Source organism: Macadamia integrifolia, chromosome 5, assembly GCF_013358625.1.
Source record: "Macadamia integrifolia cultivar HAES 741 chromosome 5, SCU_Mint_v3, whole genome shotgun sequence".
Classification (NCBI taxonomy): Eukaryota; Viridiplantae; Streptophyta; class Magnoliopsida; order Proteales; family Proteaceae; genus Macadamia; species Macadamia integrifolia.
The window spans coordinates 1,282,483-1,294,884 of record NC_056561.1 but is presented as its reverse complement, the minus strand read 5'-3'; the positions used below and the strand labels follow the sequence as shown (position 1 = coordinate 1,294,884).

Below are 12,402 nucleotides of genomic sequence, written 5' to 3'. Positions count from 1 at the left end.
GGGGGGGGGGGGCGCATCTGATATACCATTATGGGACCGACCAATGAAGAGACAGACATGTATGACAGTAAGACCTGACAGGGGGAGAAACTTCTAACCACTCTTGGTCGGTACCATTATTCTCGAGCACACTTGATCAACACCATCTAAGCTTGAGTAGACATGCCCGACACACTACGTCTAACAAGGTCACCTAGCTAAGACTCAATCAAATCCACCCAAGTCTGGTCATCCTATCTTGCACTGACCAGGGTTCAATAGCCTCTATCAATTAAAACTTTGCTGACCCTGTTTACCCTCCTAGGGGATGCTCATCTTGACCAACCACGTGTCCCGTTATAGGGTTCACCCTCATTGTCCACATGTCACCTAGAGTCCATGCTCAATCATAGGATAGTGACACCATAACTTTTTTTGAACTCAACCAAGGTCAAAAACCCCACTATGATTAGGTTGACAGTTATTAGATCTAGAAATAACCATAGTCAAATTAATCGTTATGAGCTCTACAACCTCAATTAGGACTAGGACCGATCCACCAATAGCTCATGAATCCACATCAAGGAGAGCAACCAGTCACCCAATAAGCAAGGGTACTGACCACTATATAAAAGGAAAGTTAGCGAAATTTAGGGTAAATTACGCCATACCGTCCAAACACCAAAGTGGCTGATTTTAGCTTTCTTTTATTCTATCGACAGGCTTACCGAAAAGATTCTAAGGAACAGGAGAAGGTAGAGGTGCAAGGTTGGGCTGGCAAGCCCGAGAGCCCATCCTGAGCTGGGCTTTTCAGCCAGCAGAATAGGTCAGGGCTGAGATTTCCCAGCCTCTGTCGGGCCGAACCTTTATCTATATATCAAGGAAGAAACAAAAACACTCAGAACAGTTCGGCCCAGTTGCACTTGCACCCCCTGGGAGAAGCCATTGTGTGGTGTGGACTGTGGTGTTTGCAGGCACATGGATTGAGGTGCCAAACTTACTTTGAAACTCAGATTAACTTGGGGGTGTATGTATGTAGTAGACATTCATGTACTGTTTTCTTTATAGATTAATCGCTTTTTTTTTTTCTCATAAAAATTAAAATTCACTTTGAACTTGTCACACATTTGACTGGTGTACCAAGATTAATCATGCTCATCCAAATTTCCTTCTATTGCTTTTAATGTGCAGATGCCTTCATAGACTTTTTGTTCTTCGCCTGGCATGGATCAGCATTTCTATTCTCTTAAAGCATTTGAATAGAACTTTTTGTTCTTCGCCTGGCATGGACTGGCATTTCTATTCTCTGAAAGCATTCATTCAATTAGATCAGAAATTCTGCTCAGATTTGCTAAGTAGGATTTTCTACAAATGCTTCCTCTCCCATTTCCCCTCCCGTCTTCCATCTCTCTCTCTTCGCTCAACAATCTGCCTCGATTTACTACCTCGAGACCCGTGCCTTTGAGAACTATACCCACCACTCTGTCCATCAAAGGCTGATGCCAAGTCTGAATCACCAACACTACCTGTATCACCTGAGTCCTTACTTCCATCAAAGTTTTCATCATAATTGTTACCACGTTCATCCTGACGGTCTCTTGACTGTAGAATTGTTGGCAGCTGACCAGAAAATTGGCGAGACCCAGCCAGAACAACAGTTGGCATAGACAAAGCCATTCCAGTTGTCATGCTTGAACTCGTGTTGGAAGTCATTGCAGGTGGCATACCACCACTCTCGCGGCCACTGCTCCCTGGCCTTAAGCTGCCTTCATTACCTGATCTTCCATTTTCTCTCTCACGGTACCTTTCCCTAGGCCGACTGCACGTGGAAACACCAAAGCAGAAGCCATTATTAGTGAGATTCAATTCCTGGAACATTAAAATAAACCATATATGGTTCAACAGAAGAACAAAAAACTATTATGCCAGAAAAACATGTTTGTCTTACCAACCCTTTTCCACAGCAACAGTGAAACTGGTTTTTTAGAGATCAGTTTACTTGGAAGTGAGTGAAAATAGTCGAGACCGAGGTAAATTAACATTTTTACGAAAACAACCTGGACTGCTGACGCCGTGAACAATGCCAAATCACTCAGTTATCAATCCGATTACCCATGGGCCAAGAATAATATTTGATTGTGTGTATTTGTCATGAGTAGGAATATGTTGAAAACATGATAGGGATTAACCAGAGAAATCGATTACTATGACTGATGCACATGTTTAGAGTGATTTTTTCTTATACTCCATCTTCTTTACAGGGTCATGATTACCTATTAAAAGACCCCTGCCATTTTAATATTACCCTCGTCTCTGACTATACAATCTCAAACTGCAACCAGTATCACAATGAGAGCCACTGACTCAGATCCAGAAACTTCAATCAGTTGCCCACATTAAGTAGCATCATGGCTAAAAATTCCATCAAGATCAGACAATGACAAATTGACAATACATAAAGCATTTTGAGGACAGTTGAAAGCAGCTGGAATAGTAATAGTAGTTGGGCCTTCCAGACTACCACTCAACTACGCAACTCAGCCTTATCCCAACTAAATGGAGTTGGCCTACATGGATCCTCTTTCACCAATCTAGTCCATACCTGCCAGGCGCAATTGATCTGTTCCACAATCCTGACTGTTGATCAGTTGAAAACAATTGAGTGATAAACAGATTATCCAGTTTGAATTGTCCGATCATTTGGACTGTCCAAATTGGAAGATCCAAATAACAGATTTTTTTTTGGGTGAATAAATAATTCATCACCAAAGGAGAAGAAAATACATACAGCCCCTAAGAAGGGGAGGGGAAGACAGAGAGGGGGGAAACTCAGTGAGAGTCCAGGCTCCTAATCACAGATCTAAGAAGCTCCCAGGAGTCCACAATGTGAGAGTTTCTAGGGGAAGGGAGGCAAGAGGATGAGACTTTTGAGATCTTGACTTTGACATCAAAGAAGATGGAGTGTCAAATCTTTCCAATAGGCCGAGAATTGGATGTCCATTTTCTAAGATTCATTTCCATCCAAATTTGGTTAATGACTGCACAGAAGGCAAGTTTGCCCACAACATCACAAATGATCTTCCCATGGAAGGTCATATCCATCTAGATCCACTCCCTTTGAAAGGGGAGAATTCTTCTACTGGTTGGCCAACACTTGGAGAGAACTAAAGCCCAGATGGAGGAGACAAGGCAAGCAAAGAAGAGGTGCTTGATGTGTTCCGTTTCAGAGCCACAAAGATAGCAGGCTGGAGGAGCACGAATCCTTCTTTGAGTGAGGAAGCTTGCGTGGGGAGGCAATTCGTGAAAGCTCTCCAAGCCGTGAAACTTTGCCTACGGATATGATGCTTGAACTAGATGAGTCTGTGCCAAGGTGAAGAGAAGCCCTAAAGACGGACAAATTCCCAAGCTGCTTTGGCTGAAAAGGATCCGTTTGGGGAAGAAGTCCACCGAAGGGTGTCTCTACTTGGGACTTGGGAGGCCATTAGAAGAGATGGAAGGCAAAGAATTCCAAATATCCATCAACAATAGAGAGAAGAAGCTGGGAGGGACCATGATCCTAAAGAAATGATATCAGCTACCTTAGCAAGCTTGCGCAGACCAGAGTTATAGATGCATCTAGTACTGGGAATGATGGAGAGGAGACCCACTGGGTGCCAATGGTCGAGCTAGAGGAAGGTGGAAGAGCAATCACCAATCTGAGATGAAATAGCTCTAGAAGCTATAGTTCTGAGGGAGATCATCTTCCGCCACTCCCAGGAGGCATCCAAGGGAATGCGCACAGACTAGAAGGAGTCCTGCTTGAGAATGTTGTAGTAAACCCAATTCACCCAAATGCTTTTCCCTTTAGAGACCACTTTCCAGATCAATTTGAGGGTAGGAGCATTGTTCACATCCTTGATCCTTCTCAACCCCAACCAGCCTTCCTTCTTTGGGAGACAAACGGCTGCCCAACCAAGGGGCCGAAGGAATCTAGAGGAATCACACCCTTTCCAGAGGAAGGCAACAAAGATAGATTCCAATTTTGAAGAAATGGACTTTGGCAGCCCATAGATCCCCGACCAGTAGATATAAGAGGCTTGAAGGATAGATCTTATAAGCTCTAGGCGCCCAGCAAAAGATAGAAGCTTTCCTTTCCAAAGCTGCAACCGCTTTCTGATAAGGTCCAACATGGGAGAGCAATGATGAGCAATGAGCCTTACAAGAATTAGAGGAAGACTCAAGTACTTGACTGGGAGGGATCCAAGATCAAATCTAGTTTTCTCAACAAAGGTGGCTTTGGTCTCATCTGAAATCCCAGACAGGAATAAGAGGGATTTCCTCGGATTGATGAGAAGACCAGACATCATAGAAAATTGATCCAGTTAAGATATAATAGCATCAATAGAAGGGCCATCCGCTTTGGAGAAGATCATCAGGTCATCAGAAAAAACAAGGTGGGTAAGCTTTAAGGCCTTGCACTTCGAGATAGGGGCAATAAGATTCAAATCCGTGGCAGATTGGAGGCTTTGAGAGAGAACTTCCATAGCTAGGCAAATGATGTAAAGGGAAAGAGGGCACCCCTGTTTAATTCCAGCTGAGGAAGTGAAGTATCCGGCGGGGCTGCCATTAACCAGGACAGAGAACCTTGGGGAAGCTATGCAGCGGAAGATCCAATTAGAGAAAGTAGGAGGGAACTCCATCTTGTTGAGAACAAAGATGATAAAGTCTCATCTTAGCGAATCAAAAGCCTTGTGGATGTCAATCTTCATGAGAGCAACAGGGGAGTGGCCCTCCCTGTCAAACCCTCTAACTATCTCATGGCATAGAAGAATGTTGTCACCAATACTTCTTCCAGGGATGAAGGTAGATTGATTGTCACTAATCAGAGAGTCTACCACTTTCTGCAGGCGGAAGACAAGGAACTTAGCAATGAACTTGTACGAAAGATTGCATAATGAAATCGGCCTAAAATCATTCATTGCAAGAGCTCCCTCATGCTTGGGGATGAGGCAAAGGAAAGTGTGAATTATGTCTTTGATTTGGCTAGGTTTGAAGAAGCTTTTAACTGCCTTGATCAAATCCTCTTTGATAATATCCCAAACGGAGGTGTAAAAGCCCATGCTGAACCCATCAAGACCTGGGGCTTTGTTAGCTTTGTGAGAGAGAATAGCAGTAGTAATCTCTTCATCAGAGGGGATAGCCCATAGCATTTGAGGAACATTATCTGGAACAAATTTGTTTATGAGGCCATCCTGGAAGACAACTGGAGACAAGGAAGGGTTGAATAAATTCTTGAAATACTTCACGGCCATTTCTTTGATCTCATCCACTTTGGTAGCATAGGAGCCATCCTGGGTAATAAGCTTGGTGATGGAGTTGAAGTTGTTCCTAGCCTTCAAAGAGCGATGGAAATAGGAAGAGTTAGAGTCTCCCAATTCCTGCCAGGTGATTCTGGATTTTTGCCTAAGGAAACTTTGTTCATTGGACAAAAGGGATGCAAGGTTTGCAGATTCCAATTTTTCTTCTTCAGCCAGAGAAAGGTTAAGATGGTCACTCTGAAGCTGGATCTGAATAGCGGATATTCTGTTCTTGCAATCAGCAACAAGGGAAGAAATGTTCCCAAAAGTGTTAGAATTCCAAAGCTTTAGGGTTGCCTTGACATTCCTGAGCTTCCTGGCCAAGGCAATAATGGGGGAAGAATGGGTATGGACAGGTTTGGACTAAGCAGATTGCACAATGGATAGGTAGTCAGGGTGGGAGGACCACATATCAAAGAATTTGAAAGGCTTTGGCCCAAAGGAGGTGTAGAGATGGATAAGGATGGAAATGGGGCTATGGTCGGAGGCATGGCTCGAAATCTTGTCGAAATTTTAATTTCGAAATTTCGGTGTTTTTTTTCTTTTGCCGAAACGAAACAAGGCCCGAATGTACAAAATTTCGGTCGAAATTTCGGTATTTTGGCCAAAATTTTGGTTTCGTTTCGGTATCTCGGTCATCTCGGTACATTCTATGTGTTATAAATACCATATCTCGGTCGAAATTTCAACCGACTCTGTCTCTCCTATCTCGGTGGTTTCGGTTCCATTTGCATATTTTGAAGGAAAAACACTCCAAGACTCCAACAAGCCTCTAATTAGCCACATCATCACACATTTTAACTGCTATTGGATTCCTACAAGATCTACAGATTCAAAGCTTAGGAAAGGTAAAGTTCTTTCTCCAAAACTAAGTAAAATTTTCAAAACAGTTCGACAGTTATTGCCAAACAAAGGTGCAACTCTAAAATAATGTCATGTCCTAATATTTTTGCATTTTTGTGTTCTAAGCATGTTTATTAACCTTAAAATAAATTACCCACCAAGTTTCAAGTCAAAATATGGCCATTTGACCACCAAAATAGTCAACCGAAACAAACAAAAAAAATACACCATTTCGGCCGAAATTTTGCCGAAATGAAATGAAACTGGTGTTTCTGAACCCACGGAAACACTGAAACGAAACGAGATTTCGAACCTTGGTCGGAGGTGGATGGAGGTTCAAAGGTGGCATGGGAGGAAGGGAATAAGGACAGCCAAGCTTCATTAACCAACATTCTATCAAGCTTGCAAGCAATTCTGGCAGCCCCAGATCTTTTATTATTACAGGAGAATTTAATACCAGACCAACGGAGGTCTTCCACAGCTAAGTCGTCAATGCATTCTCATTAAAAGCTTCCATGTTTGCAGATTACAGATGACCACCACCTTGTTTTTCATGGGAGGAACTTGCATATGGAAGTCAAGCATGACATCACCAAATTCAAAACTAGGTTTCAAGTCTGTATAATTCCTAAATCCATTGGACAGGATGAGTGTTTTTTTTTTGGGCTGACGACGGGTATCCAAGCCTTTGGCCTGACTAGTCCAAAAAACAAAGAAAATAGAATATTAAAAACAATCATTCAGGACCATATTGACGCAGGGGCAACATATGGGCCAAAAGAACAAGGGTTTAATATATTAAGAACCCCCAAATAGTAAGAAAAAGAAAAACCCTAAAGGAAAAGAGGCCAACATGCCAACATGCGAACTAAATAAAAAAAATTATTACAATCTGAAAAAGAATTTATCTATAGGCCATCTAGCACTATCCAGACTATTACTATCTTTTTTTTTTTTTTTGTAAGAGAAATCAGTACAAAAAAGAGGAAAAAGAATCCATAACAAAACAAACCAACTCACAAAGGGGCGGGGGGGGGGGAAAGGAGGCGTGGGTTTGTAAAATAGAAGGGGAGAGCGTCCAAGAAATTACAGTAAACCAATTTCTGGGGGAATCAGAACATTGACCAGGGACCTCGAAATCTTAGATTTGACTTCAAACATAATGGAATTCCAAATTTGCTGGAAAGATCTAAACTTAAAGGTCCATCTTTGCAGGTTGCATTCAAGCCAAATATGAGATATAGCAGCACCAAAATCTAATTTGACCAAATTTTGTGAGAGAGCAGCCTTGCCCCTATCGCCACCTGGTCTCAGGCCCCTGCCGACCTACCGCTTGGTCCCCCCCCCTAGGCCCTACCTTTAGCAGGGAGGGATCCCGCCCACCTTCTTTTAGGCACAACGATCTTTTTTAAGCCCCTTGGCCTTTACCTACAGTGCCCTTGTGCCCCTTACGCCTTCATCACAAGGATTTTTTTGCATCCCTCTATGATATGGTAGAAGCATCACGACCCTGTTTACTTTCTTGCATCCATTTTCAATAGCCTATTACTTGCTTGTGAATCTCACTCCATGATGGAGAGTAGCGATATTGGCACTTGGGAGGATTTGGGGGTAGTGAGGTGAGTCATGTTGGGACTCATAAGCATAGCTCATCCGTTTAGTCGGGTCCAACAAAGTTAAATGAGTCAAATTACCTGGCCTGGTCTATTGATCAACTATTTGTGGTAATCATTTCTTGGGGTACCTGATGAGTGACTCTCCTATGCCAACTGAAGCCACTGCAATAAATACTTGGTTGGCCAATGATGAATTGGTTATGTCCTTTCTCCTCAATTCCATGGAACCTACAAATTACAACTAACTTTGTTCTTATGAATTCTGCACAAGAGTTATGGGGTGCCGTGCAACAAACTTCCCATACTAGTAATTATGCACAAATCTACGAGCTTTGTCGACAAGTTCGTGAGACAACATAAAAAAAGATTTGTCCTTCACTCAGATGTGTGGGGGCCCTCTCATATTGTAACTAAGGATGGTTTCAAATGGTTTATTTCTTTTATTAATAACTGCACTTGCCTAAACTGGATTTATCTTCTTCGAAAGGAATTGAGGGCTTTACTTATTTCTATTCCTTTCTCACAATGATCTGCACACAGTTTGATGCCTAAGTTTAGATCCTTCGAAGTGATAATGGTACCGAAGAAATTGACACTAGATTTTGTCAGTATCTAGATGAGGATGATATCATATAACAAACTTCCTATGTTCGCAACCCGAAACAAAATGGAATTCTTGAGTGGAAGAACCTCCATCTTCTCGACGGTATCTGCTCTCTTCTATTTACTATTTCCCATTTAGCATGAATGTTTCGAAATCTTATTAGGGCAATGCTATCCTAACTGCAGCCTGTCTCATAAACAAGGTTTCGTCTAGTGTTCTGGACTTTCAAACCCAAATCAGCCATCTTCTGGGTCACTCCCTTGGCTTCAATCTTCCGCCTAGGGTGTTTGGCTGTGTATGTTATGCTCACAACTCCACCCTCTCCCGATCTAAACTTGATCCCTGGCCTTTTGTCGTATCTTCCTTGGATACTCTACATTCCAGAAGGGTTACAAGTGGTAAGATCTTCTCTCCTATCATCTCTTTGTTACCATAGATGTTACCTTCCATAAATCTGAGCCCTACTACAGTCATCTCTTGAGGGGGAGAATGTTATGCAAGAGATTCCTTTAAGCCATATTATTAGTGACAATCTTGTACTAAGGGGGAGAAGGCCTTAGAATATAGTAGTGAGAGGAAGAATGTACAAATATTGGAATTACCCAAACCTATGACCGACCTACCATGTCAATCGGTACGCCCTGATTCACTTCCTCCACCTCATTCTAGTAAAAAGGATCCTCCTATTGATACTGATGACACTGATGTCCCCATTGACATTAGAAAAGGGTTAGAGCATGTGCTATTGTACTAAACATCCCATTTTTAACTTTGTTCCTATCGGGCCTTTGCTGCCTCTCCGTCTTCTATTTCTATTCCACAGGATTGGAAAGAGGCTGTCTTTGATCCCAAGCGGAAGGATGTTATGGTAGAGGAAATCCAGGCTCTATGGAAGAGTGGTACTTCGGAGCTTGTTCCCAATCCACAAGGAAAATCTAGTGGGATGTAAATGGGTGTTCACTAGGGAGCATAAGGCAGATGGAACCATTAAGAGGTATAGAGCAAGGTTGGTTGCCAAGGGCTTCACTCAAACCTATGGCATTGACTACCATGATACATTCATCCCCATTGCCAAGATGAATTCCGTTTGGGCACTACTATCATGTGCTGTTCCTACCTATGTCGCATTAAAAACAAATCTGAATACGGAATTCCAAACTTCCAGTGGTCAAAGTATATAAAACAGTTTAAAAAGAATAATTCCATCATCCCACTGGTTCGACCCAAGTAAAAAATTAATCAATTTTATTGAAGTCAAAACATGTGAACCAGATTAAAACTTGTTCATATGGGCTTAAACCTCAAGGGTCCAAAATTTTTAAGAATTAATATTCATAAAATAGGTTTTGAAAATCAATGGTAGTGCTTGATAATCCAGCAATTGGACTGATCAAAACCGATACTAATCTAACCCAACCAATCCGAATTGATCCAATAGGATTGCAAAAATAACAAATGAAACCCCATAACCCATGGTCATAGCCATGGAACATTCATCCACCCTATTGCCATTGATCAATAGGCCAAAACTCTTTGCTTTAAATTTATTAAACGAAATGAACAAAGCTGATATCATACTGGAAAAAACTGTTAAACTTAACAAGAGTGTCAACCGCAACTACATTCCTAACCCTTGGGTTTGTAACGCACTAGTCCACTCAAAACCTTGCAATAACTGCAATAACAGTTTAACAATTGAGCAATTTAATGTTCGAAAGACACCATTTCATTTTGGTGAACTACAACTCCTAGGTTAAGACTCCCTTATAGTCTGCTTGCATTTATCCTTATCTTTGATAATATCACCTTTGGGCGAGCATTACCAATTTCCTGCCAACCGTTTTCTTTGTCTTTGTAAACAAGACAAAACCCTAGAGTTGCACAGACCCATTGGAGTAACCATGGATTTTACCACTTTGGTGGGTTCCATCCAATCCCACCGCAATAGCTTGCAACCTCACTAGGCAGCCTAAAAATTGTGGGATAGGTTCATTACAAAGTATACAAGTACAACAACAAACCATAATCAATCAAAACAATTACAGATAAAATTAGGGTCTAATACCAGACTACAACTCCATTTTACTACTAATGTGCAATCGCAACATCAACTAAGGTTCCTATACAATTTCCTTTCATATAAAGAATTCTACTGAGCAAATCAAAAGTGTCCATACATGCAAATTTTCCCAAAATTGGGTCCCTATGATCACCAAACATAGTTATATTGCATAACAAAATAAAGGCCACGGAAAAAACGAACCCAACAAAAAAAAATCGAGAAAAAATTCGTACATACGAGGCCATATGGTCAGTTTAAAGTATGCAGCCCAAAACCATAAATCAATTTGGTCCGAACCACCTGAACTGGGCCGAACCGGTCTGGTTAAACCGAATCAGTCGGGTCCTAAATGGGGCCAAATGGGTCAAAGTTCTGGGTAACTGGGGCAGGTCAAATAGGTCATAGTCAAACTAGTCAAGGGCTGACTCGTCCGAGTCACTGAGTCAACCCAACAACCCTACCAAGTTGACCCAGTGATGACTTGGAACCGCTGATCTGGCGTATGAGATCATCACCACCTTTAGGCCATGCATGCGACCGTTTTTTACGATGTGCCACCTCTCACCGTACTCGCCTTGTCCCCCTCTACACTTCTTTATAAAAACTCTCCTTTTGAGGCATAGAGACTCTGGCAGTGGTTCTCTTTCACAGAACCTAAAACCCGAAACCCCTCTTCAATGTGCTCTGTGACTTCTTGTTTTTAGCACCTTAGGGGGTCTTTAATAGCACTTGTTGGAGAAAACAGGTCCCTAAAACAGGATCCAATCCCTCCCAGTAGCTAGAGCACAAATAAAGAAGAGACCCAAATAGGCAAAACAACGAAGAGAACCAAATAGGGTCTTAAATAGATGGAAGAGGAATAGCATTGAGCATAGAATCGTCCCTTGAATAGTGAAAGTAGATCCCAAGAGCTAGAGAATAGTCCCATGAAGATGACAATGAAGAACTATACAATGGAGTCTCATTCGCTAAGATCTTCTGCAGCCTTTCACTCTTAGAATTCTCTCACATACGCACTACTTCTGTGAGGGAGTCTATGTTTCCAATACCATGAAGGTGTTAAAATGTCGACTGTAGGGACCATTAGCTTCTATTTATAATAGAATACCTAAAACCCTAATCCATTCCCATAATGGATTGGGCTAGTTATCTCCCACCTGGACTAGGCCAGATTAGTCTGGGCCAAATAAATCATTCTGAATCAGTTAAACCCATAAAAACCCAACACCTTCTTCCTCTGGTACTTTTAGCTCGGCTTCCGCTTGGCACTTCATTAGATCTTGACCCTTGTAGAAATATCTTGTTCAAAGGTCACATTCCCTGCCACAGCTTCACTGCTTGGTGAGCTATCTCCAACTGCCTTCCTACGTAGTCTTTTCTCATCTACAGGCACATTCAAGTCCCCTCATCTTGCTGTCTTTACTGGAATGGTCTGAAGATGTAAACAATCTTTTTTTCTCCTTCCCCTTCTCTTCCCTCGTCTGGAAGAGGGTCATTCACAATCGCTGGCCATCCAGAAAGAGCATCCTTCCCTTTGCTAGAGAGTGGATCTGGATCAACATGACTTTTGTTGGCTCCTCTATTTGTGATACTGCTAGGAAGCTTACCTTTTGTGCCACCATCAATATCTGGATGGAGAAAAATCTTCGTAGATGGACTTCCAACTCTTGCTCCTTCGACATGATTTGGAAGGCCATCTACTTTGATGTTAGCTCGAAGCTCAGATTTCTCCTCCACCGCACTGTTAGAGACACCCCAAGGAACAGGCTCATTTTTGTCTCTTAGGGTCTCCCCATCTCCATTATTTCTCCCCTTGATAGGTTTTGGCTCTTAAGCTTACCTTTTGCGTAGTTGTGCAAAGGATTGTTTGTTAGGTTGCGCCTGTCCTCCCTTCCCCCCATTTTTCCCTTGTATATTCTTCTCCCCCCGCTTGGTATTGAATTTATTTATTCATAAAAAAAA

General features: G+C 42.1%; 1 protein-coding gene across 5 annotated transcripts in view; it reads right to left on the bottom strand.

Moving 5' to 3' along the window:
- Nucleotides 1-1,131: 1,131 nt before the first annotated feature.
- Nucleotides 1,132-12,402, bottom strand: part of LOC122080099 — a 145,551-nt gene continuing 134,280 nt past the window's right edge. For 3 of the 5 annotated variants that reach the window (XM_042646979.1, XM_042646978.1, XM_042646983.1), the window contains one exon: nucleotides 1,132-1,798. In XM_042646979.1, the coding sequence (XP_042502913.1) occupies nucleotides 1,345-1,798 (454 nt within the window). In that variant the 3' untranslated portion in view covers nucleotides 1,132-1,344. The remainder of the gene's footprint in view (nucleotides 1,799-12,402) is intronic. The other 2 variants (XM_042646981.1, XM_042646980.1) reach the window with 2 other exon arrangements.